This window comes from Salvelinus alpinus, chromosome 5 (genome assembly GCF_045679555.1).
Source record: "Salvelinus alpinus chromosome 5, SLU_Salpinus.1, whole genome shotgun sequence".
NCBI classification, from domain to species: Eukaryota; Metazoa; Chordata; class Actinopteri; order Salmoniformes; family Salmonidae; genus Salvelinus; species Salvelinus alpinus.
Genome location: NC_092090.1, coordinates 45,573,460 through 45,590,014, shown reverse-complemented (window position 1 = coordinate 45,590,014; position 16,555 = coordinate 45,573,460). Strand labels below are relative to the sequence as shown.

At 40.7% G+C, this 16,555-nt stretch overlaps 1 protein-coding gene across 1 annotated transcript; it reads right to left on the bottom strand.

Moving 5' to 3' along the window:
- Positions 1 to 47: 47 nt before the first annotated feature.
- Positions 48 to 16,020, bottom strand: LOC139575037 (mitochondrial carrier homolog 2-like). Its single transcript, XM_071399964.1, has 13 exons — positions 15,783 to 16,020; positions 14,710 to 14,794; positions 6,609 to 6,715; positions 6,251 to 6,277; positions 6,070 to 6,126; positions 5,749 to 5,806; positions 5,568 to 5,619; positions 5,415 to 5,474; positions 5,058 to 5,151; positions 4,484 to 4,531; positions 4,130 to 4,197; positions 841 to 916; positions 48 to 702 (listed from the first exon to the last, which is right to left on the bottom strand). Exons 1-13 carry the CDS (start codon positions 15,867 to 15,869, stop codon positions 616 to 618), a joined length of 906 nt encoding a protein of 301 aa, XP_071256065.1. The 5' UTR covers positions 15,870 to 16,020; the 3' UTR covers positions 48 to 615.
- Positions 16,021 to 16,555: the final 535 nt, after the last annotated feature.

The following is a 16,555-nucleotide window of genomic DNA, read 5'->3' as shown; positions in this document are numbered from 1 at the left end:
ATTTCAGATGTTCCCATTTGGAGAAATCAAAAGCTTATAAAACCCAATAAGTCAAAAAAAAGCATCTTTATTTGGATCAGTCAATGAGTTAATACAAGCACCTGACTGCTTCGACAAGGCGATAGACATTTGTCAACTCCATAGCACAGTGTGGCCCAAAATTACCTTAACACCACATGGACCCTTTGAAGTTGTAGCATGACCACGTCCATAACACAAGGGACCAAAATCCCTTTGAATTAAACATTACATGCACATTTTCAATAACTTCCATCTTAAACTCAACAAGGAGAGCCTCCATTCCAGATATACAGGGTATTCCGAAACTTGGTATACATTGGCAATAGGTGACATAAGTCAGTCTCCCATCACGTTTGTTCCTGGATTTAGGTGAAACGGCTCCATTTAATTAACCCGCAGTACAGTTTTACAAATGTCTATTAAAAGGAAGCTCTTCACATTTCCAATCAAAGCAGTTCTTTACTTGATGACAGGTTGTTAAAAAAGAAAAGTAAACAAGTGCATACAAAGGATTAGATGCCAGCGATTCACCCCCATTCAGGCAATGTCAATTTATATAATTACAATTAGATTCTATGCAGGTAGTTCAAGACTTTAAAAAAATCTCTTCTGGTCGATTGCATACGTCTTCCCCACAGGCAGCTTCCGGAAAAATAAACTGTTGCCTCTGCTCATGTTTCCCTATAAATAGAGGGAATACAAAGACAAAAACAGGAACATCTTAATGGCACAAATGTATTATCCATAATAATTCACCAATTTAGAAACACTTAACCAAGGATCTTGTGTAGCATTAACATTTTGAAAGCAGCAACCTACCTCTAGGCTCAGGTGCCTCCAGCAGTCCACCCAGGTTGGATATATAGAAGCATAGGGAGGGAGGCCGCCAGCCAGCCTGTAAAAGACAGGAGTGCTTATGTGGAAAGCCAGCCTTAAACAAACCACTCACTACAGGGAAACTTAAAAAAAAAAAAAGTCAATGGTGTCCAGCAAGAATTTTGCTAGGACTGTCGGGGTGGTCTGAGTGAGGACGAGCCTAATGCGAGGGATATGTAACCTGAAAACAAGCCGTCAGTGGCAGAGAGGTTTGAAACTATGGATGGGCGATATGGCCTAAAAGTCATTGTTTCACGATTCATCAACAAACAAAAAAGTGAACTAAATAAAATTTGTGCTATTAAATGTCATACACTGCATTTCAAACAATCAGCAATAATTAAATGAATTCAGGGCTTGTGAAATCATACCTAGGCTAAATAAGCCTTCCACAACCATAGACCCACTAATAATATAATCTAGTTCAACCTGATTTTTTTTGGAATAATTACTGATCTGGTGTTCAACTGAGTATTAAATGCCCTTGTTCATTTAACCAGAACCACGCATAATGCACATTCACTAATAATGACTAACGTCTTGTAGCAGGCTTGCTAGACAATTAACACAGGTCTCAATTAGACGTCAACCGATTAATTAGGGCCGATTTCAAGTTTTCATAACAATCGGTAATCTGCATTTTTGGACACCGATTATGGCCGATTACATTGCACACCACGAGGAGACTGCGTGGCAGGCTGACTACCTGTTATGCGAGTGCAGCAAGGAGCCAAGGTAAGGTGCTAGCTAGCATTAAACTTATCTGATAAAAAAAACAATCAAAACGATATTACTAGTTTATCTAGCTTGTCCTGTGTTGCATATAATCGATGCGGTGCCTGTTAATTTATCATTGAATCACAGCCTACTTCGCCGAACGGGTGATTTAACAAGCGCAGTCGCAAAAAAAAATGCACTTTCGTTGCACCAATGTGTACCTAACCATAAACAAATGCCTTTCTTAAAATCAATACAAAAGTATATATATTTTTTTAAACCTGCATATTTAGTTACTATTGCCTGCTAACATGAATTTCTTTTAACTAGAGAAATTGTGTCACTTCTCTTGCGTTCTATGCAAGCAGACTCAGGGTATATGCAGCAGTTTGGGCCACCTGGCTCGTTGCGAACTGTGTGAAGACCATTTCTTCCTAACAAAGACCGTAATTAGTTTGCTAGAATTTTACATAATTATGACATAACAGAAATATTTAGACTTAGGGATGCCACCCGTTAGATAAAATATGGAACGGTTCCGTATTTCACTGAAAAAATAAACGTTTCGTTTTCGAAATGATAGATTCCGGATTTGACCATATTAATGACCTATGGCTCGTATTTCTGTGTGTTATTATATTATAATTAAGTCTATTATTTGATAGAGCAATCTGACTGAGCGGTGGTGGGCAGCAGCAGGCTTGTAAGCATTCATTCAAACAGCACTTTCGTGCATTTGCCAGCAGCTCTTCGCTGTTCTTCAAGCATTGCGCTGTTTATGACTTCAAGCCTATCAACTTCCGAGTTTAGGCTGGCAATACTAAAAGTACCTATTAGAACATCCAATAGTCAAAGGTATATGAAATACAAATGGTATAGAGAGAAATAGTCCTATAATAACTACAACCTAACACTTCTTACCTGGGAATATTGAAGACATGTTAAAAGAAACCACCAGCTTTCATATAGTCTGAGCAAGAACTTAAACATTAGCTTTTTTACATGGCACATATTGCACTTTTACTTTCTTCTCCAACACTGTTTTTGCATTATTTAAACCAAATTGAACATGTTTCATTATTTATTTGAGACTAATTGATTTTATTGATGTATTATATTAAGTTAAAATAAGTGTTCATTCAGTATTGTTGTAATTGTCATTATTACAAATACATAAAAATCGGCATCGGCTTTTTTTGGTCCTCCAATAATCGGTATCAGTGTTGAAAAATCATAGTCGGTCGACCTCTAGTCTCAATAGCTCAACCCCATGTACTAGTGAGAAGCCAGCTAATCTTCATACAGTATTTCCAGTTTAGCCAATTTGGATTTATTTTCCAGCTACCAAGGCAGAACAATCAAATTGTTATGAACAGACGTCTGTCCTTCAACTGTTTGAACAGAATGCTAGCCTGTACACTTTGTTCAGATGTTGAAATCAAGTGACCTACCTTACGCTTATTGCATATTTACAAAACAGACTACTAGGCAGATAGTATAACAGTCTTTGGCTAAAATGCTGCTAGCGGTACTGCAATGCCGCGTGACAAACTGATCATACATTTTCCAGAATCTACGTTCATTGATATTCCCATTTTAGTAGTCTGCTCTGCACGCAATTTGAGTAGTGGAGACAAAGGGTATTGTTAGAAAAGGTTAACTTCTCTATTACAGTAAAATAATGTTTCGGTGTCCATACGACTAATTATGTTGGACCAAACCTCAAATGCAAATAGCAAGTTGAATCCACTTGTCAGAGAGGAAGTGATCTCATCTTTGTTGTGAGTGGCTGGGGGAGGGGCTTGGTGTGTGTGTGTGTGTGTGTGTGTGTGTGTGTGTGTGTGTGTGTGTGTGTGTGTGTAAACAGAGAGGAAGATGCAAAGCTTGAGGTATTACTTGCCAAAATCTGTACGAAATAAGCCCATGCGTTTCTATGGGTTTAGCTTGTCACCGGCCTTTGGGACAATGACTCCCATTGTTGGGGCGGAGACATGAACATCTCGTCATTATATACGCATCTCTGGTGTAAATGGGAAGGTGTACAAAGCACCGAAGTATCGAAGGAGACGAGAACAAATCGGACAAACAAATTCAATATAAAATCGCCCAGACCTATTTGAAACGCTTTGTGTTATTGGTCTATTAACTTACACCACCTGGTGATTTTGGCAGGCAGGCCAAACCTCAATTCCGCCAAAACAGGCTGAAATGTCAGTTCTTACACTAAAATGGCATAATTTTTCACAGTGTTATTCCGACCTCAATGTGGGAAAATATATCAAACACTGTGCCTTTAAACCAGCAATGTTTTGTTTAAGGCAGGTTAAGATCCAAATGTGTACCTGCACAGAACTAGTTCAGGAAAAACAATTAGGAAATAAAGGCTTCCTCAAATGACATGAAAACCGGTGATGCCAACGCACGCATTGCAACTTGATATCTTTCAAAGCGTTCTACATTTTGTAAATAAACTAAAGTAAAAAAAGATTGAAAACATCCAAACACAGCTACTTACCCGCAGTCATTGACAGCCATGAGGTTTGACACCAAAACAAAGGGGTATGTGAGCATACTGGCCAAGAACTGGAACACAAGAGGGTGAAATTACAGAACTAAAACAGCCCAACAAAATTGACAGAACATGCGCAACCAAAGCAATACATTAACATTTTATTCATTTAGCAGACGCTCTTATAAAGAACGACCTACAGTAGTGAGTGCATACATTTATTTTATTATGTACTGGTCCCCCGTGGTAATTGAACTCACAACCCTAGCGTTGCAATCGCCATGCTCCACCAACAGCCACACCGGACCCCAATAAAAATCCTGTCAACTGTTTATTATTTAAAACATGTTTTACACTTACCCCAGTCACAGCCTGAGAGCAGTTCTTTATTTCTCCTGTGTGACTCATCTGAGAAAAGGATGAATTAAAAAAAAGAAGTCATAATTCACTTACCCATTCATTCTACACTGACATACAAATGCACTTCAGTACATGGTATTTTTTTGATGTGAGGGCCACATCTACTTTAAAGGCCCAGTGCAGTCAAAAACTTGATTGTCCTACGTAAAAAAATATACATAGAATACCACACTATGAGGTTGGAATAATACTGTGAAAATTATGATGCCCTGAATGCTGTTTTGGTGGAATGGTGTTTTGGAATGCCTGGTGACGTCCCCAGGTGGTAAATTAGTTAGACCAATAACGAGTTCCAAACCTTTCTGCCAATAACGGATAGTTTTCAGTTTCCCACTCAGACCACTCCCAGACAGTCCTAGCAAAAATGTTGCTTGAGAAAATGCTCTTTGTTAAGAAGCTATTTGCCAAGAAGCTTAGGTACTTAATTGTTACCCAGAAGCGATTTGAGATGGAGAAAAGACGGCTGCATTGGACCTTTAAACAAGTGGCAAAAACCCAAATCCATCTGACTTACTGAGTCATCAATGGCGTATGTGTTGATGAGGTGGGCAAGCATGTTGCAGATCCACAGAGAGAGCACGTCACCCAGCAGACGAGGAATAAGGCCCCTGCATGAGAGCACAGCTATTAGTCGGAGGTTAAGACGACAAGGAAAGAGAGGTCATGGTACAGACATCCAGAGGAAACGGCATTCAGAAAGCAAAACATTTGCAAGATTCTGGAGCAAGCATAAACTTACCTCTAAAAATAACTTCAAAAGGATTGACTGAATTTACTGAGATCAAATGTATTCTAGTAATTTAGCAAGTCAAGAGTAAAGGATGCCCTTGATGAGACATTGGTCATGTAGCCAAAGGAAGATCATACTTACGCAAAGAATCCCAGAACTCCTTCATTCTTGTAGACAGTGACGATGGAATCAAACACTCCACTGCAAGACAACAAGAAACATTTGTAATATTCAGCATTACATGGCTATAAATCGTATAAAACACATATTGAATTTAGGTTAAGAGAAACTCACCTGTACTTGGTTTCTCTACCGATAAACTGGACCATGCATCTCAAGGTGATCACTTTGGTACAAACAGAAAATAACCATTAAGAACACAGTATCCATGCAGTAGTCATTATCCTATGAGAACACGCATTTAGGGCAAAGGATGACAAGACAAAAAGTTGCTCGACACAAACAGTACAATTACCATGGAAGGGGTGCGTGACGATCGTGGCACAGGAGCGGGCTATCATCTCTTTGGTTGTCTGTGGTAAAAGAAAAACAGAAAGAATGGTGATGCAGAATTTAGAAGGAAACATGAATCCAGCTTGGACAGCTTTAGCTGGGGATAATTCCCCTTACACCAAGAACCATCTGCACCCCAGATATTAACTTACTTGCGTACGGTGAAAACAAATCTGAATATTTCGATTGGAACAAATTTAACACGCCCAAGATCAAAGGCAATAACATGCTAAAAAACAAACATCTGTCAAACCATCTGCTTTACTGGATAAATTATTCATACCTCGTTCACAACATGCTGTAAAGATCCCTCTTCAGCTTTCTGACTGGTTCCAGACACCTAAAAAGGATTTAAAACTGACCATAAATATCCACAGCCTGCATTTAAAAAGAGAAGTTTAATTTAATAAAATAAATAAGAGTCAATTATACAATTAGTACATAACCAGGCCAAAAATATTTACCTCATATTTGCCTGCATCCTGGCATCTCTGTAAAAGACAGCAGTGATTAGTTCAACAGGGATCCAGTTTCATAATGGTGTGTCGACACTGCCATCCAGAGCATTTGTCAGTTCATGAATTTAGAAACAAATAGCCTTCGTCAAACTCACCATCCTAAAACAGTGAAAGGCCAATCCAGCTCAAGTCACACAGAGTCAATTCCCAAGCCAATATATAGCTTATTCTCTGACGAGCACGACTTTCCACACAGAACGTGATCACATTTAGGGATTGAGGCTAGACTACTGCTGAGGTCTGAAAACGTCAGATAAGATTTATTTAGGAAGCTACATTAAGCCAGCGTGTTAGTTAGACCCACCTGCAAGACTCTGCTGTGTACAAGGGTGCCGATGGTCCCTGCACAGAGCCTGGGGGCTAGGCCATTAAAGAGACCTGCCTTGCCATCAATCTTTATGATGTGCTTCGCTAAAAGACAGAAATGACAGGATCAAAGAACAGACACATAGAAAATCAACACGTTCATTGGCCTGTCCGTACCATACAGTCGGACTAGTCTTATTCCCAGTTGCCTACTAGTTGGAGTTTAACATCAAGATAAGTCCAGTTTAAATCCATCACCATTAGTGATGCGCAGGTTGACCGATAACCCGCAGTCCCTGCAGTTATATCTGCGGGGTGGGCTGGTTTAGGGTCATGAAATAGTCTGGATGAAGCCCAGGTTGAAATAAGACCAAACAATTGAGCAATAATATCTAAAAGGCAAAATATTTTTTCACCCTTTCATTATTTTAGACTATCTGGCATTAGCTTGTAAGCCTATAAGCTTTAGGGCCATAACTGTACAGCCGCCAAATAGCCTACACGCCAATCGTCAAAATGCTTTTGCGAATGGGCAGAAAGAATTAACGTCGATCCACGGAGGCATAAAGGACAATGTCGGAGTTTAATTCAATAAGAGAAAAGCTGCGAAATGGAGAGTTGAAAATAAAGAGAATCAAAGGCCAGAAAAGTAAATGTTTGGGAAAAATTTGGTGAAGTGGTAAAAGAGGATGATATGTTGTGTGATATGATTGTGAGGTGTTACACAAATTGGACAGTCAAGACGGGGACTTTAAAATAGACCTATTGCACGTCAAGGGAACTGAAGCCTACTGTTCTGATGGGTTAAATGAAAACTGAAATCTGGACACTGACTGTAGGTATATAACCTCTCACATAGCCTTAATATTAACTCCTGCAGAATGAAGCATTTCTTGCAGTAAAATAATACACCAAATGTAGGACACAAATGATTTATTTCTTTCAGCATTTTGAGAGCATGTGAAAGCGCATTTAGATGCCGTCTGTAGAGACGCTATCGTTATCAGCGTCATAAAAGCTGATCGTATTTCAACCACATAAAATATGCATCCATGGGGCGGCGGATAGCCTAGCGGTTAGAACGTTGGTCCAGTAACCGAAAGGTTGCTAGATCAAATCCCAGAGCTGACAAGGTAAAAACCTGTCGTTCTGCCCCTGAACAAGGCAGTTAACCCACTGTTCCTAGGCCGTCATTGTAAATAAGAATTTGTTCTTAACTGACTTGCGTAGTTAAATAAAAGGTTAAATAAAAAATAAAAACGAAATCTTATTAGAAACACGTTGAGTCATTTTCAGAGCTTTCTATTTCTTTACAACCGGTCAAACAAATGTAATTTGGAAATGTTTCTAAATCTTTCCTTTTTGTTTGTTATTTATTGCATTTTCTTCCCGGTCCCTAAATGTCTGCTCCACGAACGAAGCAGGGATGACAGAAAACTTTAGATGTCAACAAGATTGCATTCATTCTAACGATTTATGACGTTCTGGTGAGCAAGGGCTTATTTAGTCTTCTAGGACAATATAAATGACAGAAGATAAGCTGCATGCATCTTAATTATAAGCACAAACATCTTAAAATCAGGCAAAATAAATCCTGCACCCCATGTCCCAAAATAGTTTGCCGTCTGACTGTAGTCTACAGTGCATTTTATATATTATGCTTGAGCCGAAAGTGTGTTCGGGGGCTCCGTATGGAGGTTGACACGCAATTGCGGAGCCTCCGGAGGCATGCAGAGGCGAAATTGAGATCTGTACCAAATGTTGTAACAATAAAGAGGGCTCTGTATAGCTCTCGATTGACATGATTGGTTGACGGTAGGTGGGGGGGGGGGGTCCTGTATAAACAGAAACTCACTTCCTTGACAACAGCTCTGCGCCGCTCCATGAAGTGCAAGAAGTACATAGACACCTGCTCGTCCAACATCTCATTGCAAAATTATGGGCATTAATATGGAGTTAGTCCCCCCTTTTCTGCTATAACAGCCTCCACTCTTCTGGGAAGGCTTTCCACTAGATGTTGGAACATTGCAGCGGGGACTTGCATTCATTCAGCCACAAGCGCATTAGTGAAGTCGGGTATTGATGTGGGACGATTAGGACTGGCTCGCAGTCGGCGTTCCAATTCATCCCAAAGGTGTTCGATGGGGTTGAGGTCAGGGCTCTGTGCACTCCAGACAAGCTCTTTCACAACAATCTCGACAAACCATTTCTGTATGGACCTCACTTTGTGCATGGGGGCATTGTCATGCTGAAACAGGAAAGGGGATTCTCCAAACTGTTGCCACAAAGTCGGAAGCACAGAATCATCTAAAATGTCATTGTATGCTGTAGCGATAAGATATCCCTTCACTGGAAGGAACTAAGGGGCCTAGGCCAAACGATGAAACACAGGACCAGACTATCATTCCTCTAACAAACTTTACAGTTGGCACTATGCATTGGGGCAGGTAGCCTTCTCCTGGCATCCGCCAAACCCAGATTTGTCCGTCGGACTGCCAGATTGTGAAGTGTAATTCATCACTCTAGAGAACACGTTTCCACTGCTCCAGAGTCCAATGGCGGCGAGATTTACACCACTCCAGCAGATGCATGGTGATCTTAGGCTTGTGAGCGGTTGCTCGGCCATGGCAACCCATTTCATGAAGCTCCCGACAAATAGTTATTGTTCTGACGTTGCTTCCAGGCGCAGTTTGAAACTTGGTAGTGAGTGTTGCAACCGAGGAAAGGTGGCATCCTATGACAGTACCACGTTGAAAGTCACTGAGCTCTTTAGTAAAGCCATTCTACTGTCAATGTTTGTCTATGGAGATTGCATGGCGGTGTGCTCAATTTTATACACCTGTCAGCAACGGGGGTGGCTGAAATAGCAGAATCCACTAATTTGAAGGGGGGGTCCACATACTTTTGTTATTTATAGTGTATGAATGCCCCGACTTCTGCAGAAGCAGTATCCCCGTAAATGCTGCATGGCCAATGCAGACATTGGATTGACCATGCAGCGCATTTTAGGGTCGGTTGGGGGCCTCAACCCATATAGTTGGCTGGATGTTTTATTAGCAATTGCAGGCGGGTGTGGGTGAACAAACAGCTGACCCGAACACCACTAAATCATTAGTACCATCAAGGAACAAGGGCTGATTGCACCAGTCGAGCGTAAAAAGTTGGGCTTAAATGTTAGGTCAGCGTAGCTGCGTCTGACTTTGGGATCAGAATTTACACCTGCTGCGCCAACCAAAAATAAGACTAGTCGTAGCTAAGCCAGGCGTAAGCAATGCACGTTCATGAGATTTGATGCTTGATAATGATGGTTGCTAGGCAGCGCCCTTTACTAAGCTGTTATCAGCCTCATGGCATGTCCCATCACTTCGCAAAGCCCACCAGTATGCATGCAAGTTTTCTTAACCACAACTGGAAGGATCAATCAATAATTACCTCGGAAATGAATATCACTGAATTATTAAAATACTGGAATAAAGTAGGCTAATGCCATTAATTTGCTCTTCACTCAAGTAGTAGCCAGGGCTATATCTCAACTAAAAGCCCTGGACAAAATCACATTGATTATCATGTAACTGAATCTCAGTCTATATATTTTGTTATTTGATCTCTGGCTGGCAAATAAGTGGAGGTAGCAGCTCATCTATTAGTTTGCTAATATCTGCTCAGACACATTTAGCATGCTATAATGTGGCATAAATCAAGTGTATTATCCCAGAGTTTCTAAACGCAGAGGCTCATCATTGCGAGACTTCTGGGAACGTTTACGGAACAGACTAGGCCAGTGTTCCGGGTTTGAGCGGTCAGAGAGAGGCGAAAAATTCTTCCTTAGTAGTTAATTTTCTCAAAATTTAAAAGACAACCTCGATTCGAGAAAATGTCTTAGGTAGTTGAACATGTTATTACTTGAACCTTGTGAAAATGACAAACTGACACGTTATAATTTTTCGTCAAAAACAACTTCATATCGAAGGAGTGCCTTTGATTTGACGGCTTACACATGTGCATCTCAGGTCGAGATGACCTTTAGACCCGATTACGTGTTTCTATGCATAAGCTTAGCTAGCCAACATCGCCTACAAGTGTGGTCAAGGATTTCTATTGGAGAAACAGTTTTAGCCTAGGGCTAGGCGGTATACCATGTTTTACAATATACCGGTATTGATGCATGGTTTGGGTTTTACTTTACCTTCTAAAAGTATTTGAATGTTTGGTTTGTTAAAATGTGATACGCTGTGTGTAACGTCCATTTTCACAGTTTACTTCGCTACCCTCTCGCTCTATGTCTTTCCACACAGACCGAGCCCCGACCGCTGTCAATCAAGGAGCACATTTGGTGTTCCTCTACCTTGACACTTGTGTTCCATCTCTGCATGGTCAATGCAGCACATGAAACAATGTTGTTCTTAATATAAATTCACTAGCGTTATATAATTAGACTATTAGTTTGTGTTTCTTACATCTGCAAACAGCTAGTTTGTATTTTCTTAGTAAATTGGGCCTAAATCTCATTAGCCGCTAATGCTAATCGCTAGCTAGCTAATAAAATGTACTGAGTCAGGGCAACCGTAACTAGCTATACAGCCTAATAATACCAGTAATGGTGGACCTACAGTACCAGTCAAAAGTTTGGACACCTACTCATTTAAGGGTTTTTATTTGTACTATTTTCCACATTGTAAAAAAATAGTGAAGACATCAAAACTTTGTAATAACACATATGGAATCATGTAGTAAAATTTAACAAATCAAAATATATTTTATATTTGAGATTCTTCAAAGTAGCCACCCTTTGCCTTGATGACAGCTTTGCACATGCTTGGCATTCTCTCAACCAGCTTCATGAGGCAGTCACCTGGAATGCATTTCAATTAACAGGTGTGCCATCTTAAGTTAATTTGTGGAATGTCGTTCCTTCTTAATGCGTTTGAGCCAATCAGTTGTGTTGTGACAATAGAGTGGGGATATACAGAATGTCTTTATTTATTTATTTAACTAGACAAGTCAGTTAAGAACAACATTTTATTTTCAATGACGGCCTACCGGGGAACAGTGGGTTAACTGCCTTGTTCAGGGGCAGAATGACAGATTTTTAACCTTGTCAGCTCGGGATTCGATCCAGCAACCTTTCGGTTACTGGCCCAACGCTGTAACCACTTGGCTACTTATTTGGTAAAAGACCAAGTCCATATTATGGCAAGAACAGCTCAAATAAGCAAAGAAACAACAGTCCATCATTACTTTAAGACATGAAGGTCAGTCAATACGGAAAATGTCAAGAACTTTGAAAGTATCTTCAAGTGCAATCGCTAAAAACCATCAAGTGCTATGATGAAACCGCCACAGGAAGACCCAGAGTCACCTCTGCTGCAGAGGATAAGTTCATTAGTTAACTGCACCACAGATTGCAGCCCAAATAAACAGTTCAGAGTTCAAGTAACAGACACATCTCAATATCAACTGTTCAGAGGAGACTGCTTGAAATCAGACCTACATGGTCGAATTGCTGCAAAGAAACCACGACTAATGGACCAACAAGAAGACGAGACTTGCTTGGGCCAAGAAACACGAGTAATGGACATTAGACTGGTGGAAATCTGTCCTTTGGTCTGATAAGTCCAAATTTGAAGCATGGAGGCGCAGGTGTGAAGGTGCGGGGGCGCTTTGCTGGTGACACTGGCTGATTTATTTAGAAATCAAGGCACTCTTAACCAGCATGGCTACCACAGCATTCTGCAGCAATACGCCATCCCATCAGGTTGGCGCTTAGTGGGACTACCATTTGTTATTCCACAGGACAATGACCCAAAACACACAGGATGTGTAAGGGCTATTTGACCAAGGAGAGTGATGAGTGCTGCATCAGATGACCTGGCCTCCACAATATCCTGACCTCAGCCCAATTGAGATGGTTTGGGATGAGTTGGACCGCAGAGTGAAGTAAAAGCAGCCAACAAGTGCTCAGCATGTGGGAACTCCTTCAAGACTGTTGGAAAAGCATTCCTCATGAAGCTGGTTGAGAGAATGCCAAGAGTGTGCCAAGCTGTCATCAAGGCAAAGGGTGGCTACTTTGAAGAATATAAAATATATTTTGATTTTTTTAATGCTTTTTGGGGTATTACATGATTCCATGTGTTATTTCATAGTTTTGATTTCTTCACTATTATTCTATAATGTAGAAAATAGTAAAAATAAAGAAAAACCCTTGAATAAGTAGGTGTGTCCAAACTTTTGACTGGTACTGTACATCTGCATGTTTTTTGTGAAGCAGTAGCTTCTAAATCAAAGAGGAATACGCAAAGCAACAATATGTTAGCAGAATTAAGTAGTTAAGAGAAAACATTCAATGTAGCCAAAGATTATAGTGTCCCCTTGGAAACACTTGTCAACACTTTGGTTCCTTTAATATATTTTTTAAATTTAACTAGGTAAGTCAGTTAAGAACAAATTCTTATTTACAGTGACGGCCTACCAAAACGCAAACGGCCTCCTGCGGGGACGGGGGCTAGGATTAAAAATAAAAAAATAAATATAGGACAAAACACACATCGACAAGAGAGACAACACTACATAAAGAGGGACCTAAGACAACATAGCAAGGCAGCAACACATGACAACACAGCATGGTAGCAACACAACATGGTAGCAGCACAAAACATGGTACAAACATTATTGGGAACAGACAACAACACAAAGGGCAAGGTAGAGACAACAATGCATCACACAAAGCAGCCACAACTGTCAGTAAGTGTCCATGATTGAGTCTTTGAATGAAGAGATTGAGATAAAAGTGTCCGGTTTGAGTGTTTGTACCATGTCACAATAACGCCTCCCTGGCATTGTAATTTGTTGTCATATCAAACACTGTATTCAAAGTGCCCACTATTATATTCTAAGTATAGAATTTTAATAATCATTTCATTTCCATGACTGTTTCTCTAAAGCACAAGTCAAATCGCAATTGCAACATTTAGTTAAAAATAAGGCCTAAATTGTTTGCACATATAGTGCAGCCCTACGTGGCACTGTGGAAATTATCTCAAATGAGTGCAGGAAATGCAGAACCTCTACGTGATCGGTGTCCCTCCACCGGGACGGTTGAGCTAACGTAGTTGAGCTAACGTAGGCTAATGCGATTAGCAAGAGGTTGTAAGTAACAAGAACATTTCCCTGGACATAGACATATCTGATATGGGCAGAGCTTAAATTCTTGTTAATCTAACTGCACTGTACAATTTACAGTAGCTATTACAGTGAAATACCATGCTATTGTTTGAGGAGAGTGCACAGTTATGAACTTGAAAATGTATTAATAAGACAATTAGACACATTTGGGCAGTCTTGATATAACATTTTGAACAGAAATACAATGGTTCATTGAATCAGTCTAATACTTTGCACATACACTGCTGCCATCTAATGGACAAAATCTAAATTGCGCCTAACCTGGAATATTACATTTTGGCCTTCTCCTGCATTTCAAAGACGCATGTTTTTTTCTTTGTATTATCTTTTACCAAATCTAATGTGTTATATTCTCCTACATTCATTTCACATTTCCACAAACTTCAAAGTGTTTCCTTTCAAATAGTATCAAGAATATGCATATCCTTGCTTCAGGTCCTGGGCTACAGGCAGTTAGATTTCGCTATGTCATTTTACCCATTGTAATCAATTAGAATGTATGTGTTGCCACCGTAGGGTCGGTCACACACTACTCAAAGCAAATGTTGAACTTGTATTATTCAGAAACATTTAAATACCATTATATGATATGTTGGCCATATCGCCCAGCCCTATCTTAATACTGTACTGTCTTTGGTATTATTTTGCTATTGAATCGCGCATAGGCACCTCGAAAAGCGGTTGTGAAATATTAACACGAGACTCACATCCTATTGAAAAAAAAAGTATATTATTTTCTGTGCATATCATGACATATAGTCGCAATTTAACACCCTACGCCTGCTCCCCTACTAGGCATAGCCCTTAGAAGGGCTTACGCCCAGGTGGGGTAGCCAGTAACTGGTGCAACCAGCCCGATGCTAATTGAAAACTAGCTAGCCATTTTGCAAGTGGGTAGACTGGAATTTAGGTCTCACCATAGGCAAACAATCCAGGCAGCTGGTACACTTGTCTACCAAACAGGTTTCTTCCAAGGGAGGGAGGGAGAGGTTCATGGCCAACCTGAAAAGGAATACATGAGCAATTGCCACTTATTAGGTAATGACATAATACATTGAAGTGAACGCCAGTATATAAGGCCAAGTGCTAGTCAGTTATAGTTAGGGCTAGTACCATTTCCTACGCGATCTAGATTAACAATATGTAACATTTGTTTTACTTTCTTTGCAGACATTTGACATAGTACAATTATCATCCAGTTTATGATAACCGCGCACACAGTTATGATCCAGCGAAATACCCTGTCGTTTTATAACCTTAGCTAGCTAGTTCGCGTTACACGGGTGAGTGGGCCAAAGGGCGCCCATTGTGTCCTGAACGTTTAAAACGAGACTTATCTAGTTACGTTAGCCAGTCGTTATTCTCATGCTATTTATAATGTCGCACAAATGAACATGATAGCTGGCTAAATAGGGGCATGTCTAGTTTGGAACTGTTTATCAAATGTAGGTAAAAGGTAGATTTTCTTGTTGTTACATTTTAGCTAACACTAACCTAATTCTCCCAACCCGTTACTTTGATTCTCAGAACCTGATACTTAAAAGTACATTTTGACAAAAGCTGTATCCCTTTTAGACAACCGCTAGATATAAATAATTGTATAACAAGGTAATTGTTTATCTGCGGCAAAATGTCGAAACCCACTTCCTTAGTGCGCTAACAAGCTAGCTTAGCTCTTTGACCTTTTCGTGACGTCTACCCCCTAGCTCCTAATTTTAGCTAGTTATAGAAACATACTGATTGAAACGATAAGTGAACTGCTGTTTAGGTAATATTTTAATGAGATCAGCTTGAATTTATCGGCTGTGTGGAGTATGGAAAGATCAACACCGTAATGTAACGTGAGTTCTATTTAGCTAGCTAGTCGTTGTGGCTGTTGTGGCAGCTAACTACAGTAGCCTGTCAGTTACAGAACCGGCCTCGGAGTAAAGATAGCTGGATCAAAACATTCTGGTCAGTTATGTTTGATTAATCTCAATATATATCTTACCTGAACTAGAACTTTGATGTACATGAGGGGGTGGGAAAGGATCGTTAATCCAGACCCCAGAAGTACTTGGCCACACGTGTCCGCCATTATGGAGCAAACTGACAGGATTCTTCTCCTCCCACCAGCCGGGAAGAGAAGAAGGAAGCTTCAGTAGGTTAGCCACTCAACTCACATGACACAGGAGGGACCGCCCCGGACCAGACAGGCCTCAGATTCTTCAGATGACTTTGGCCAAGACTTCATAGGACCCTACTGTGCTAGAGTATAGACGTTTGAAATCATTTGTTTTCATCCTAGTGGCTATATCAATTTAGTGCATAAACATGCATTTTTTAGTAGGCCTAGACACTTGCAGGAATAGTGTTATGCTCTTAGCATCTTGAGGTGAAAAGAAGACCATGAAGATAAAAGTAAGCGCACCCACCGTCAGCCCTGCAGCTCTGCAGTAGCCAAGCCGACCTTCGACCAGACCAGAGTTGACCCATTGACCAGACCAGCCGACCTTCGACCATTGACCAGACCATCACTGAGCCACCCAACCAGACCAACGTTGACCAGCCGACCATCGACCAGACCAGTTGACTGACCAGCTGACCGTCGACCAGACCAGCGTTGACCAGCCGACCAGACCAGCGTCGACCTGTCGACCAGACCAGCGCTGAGACACCTGACAAGACCAGCGCTAAGCCACCCAACCAGACCGTCGAGCAGACCAGTGTTGACCAAACTAGCGCTGAGCCACCCTGACAAGACCAGAGCTGAACCACCTGACC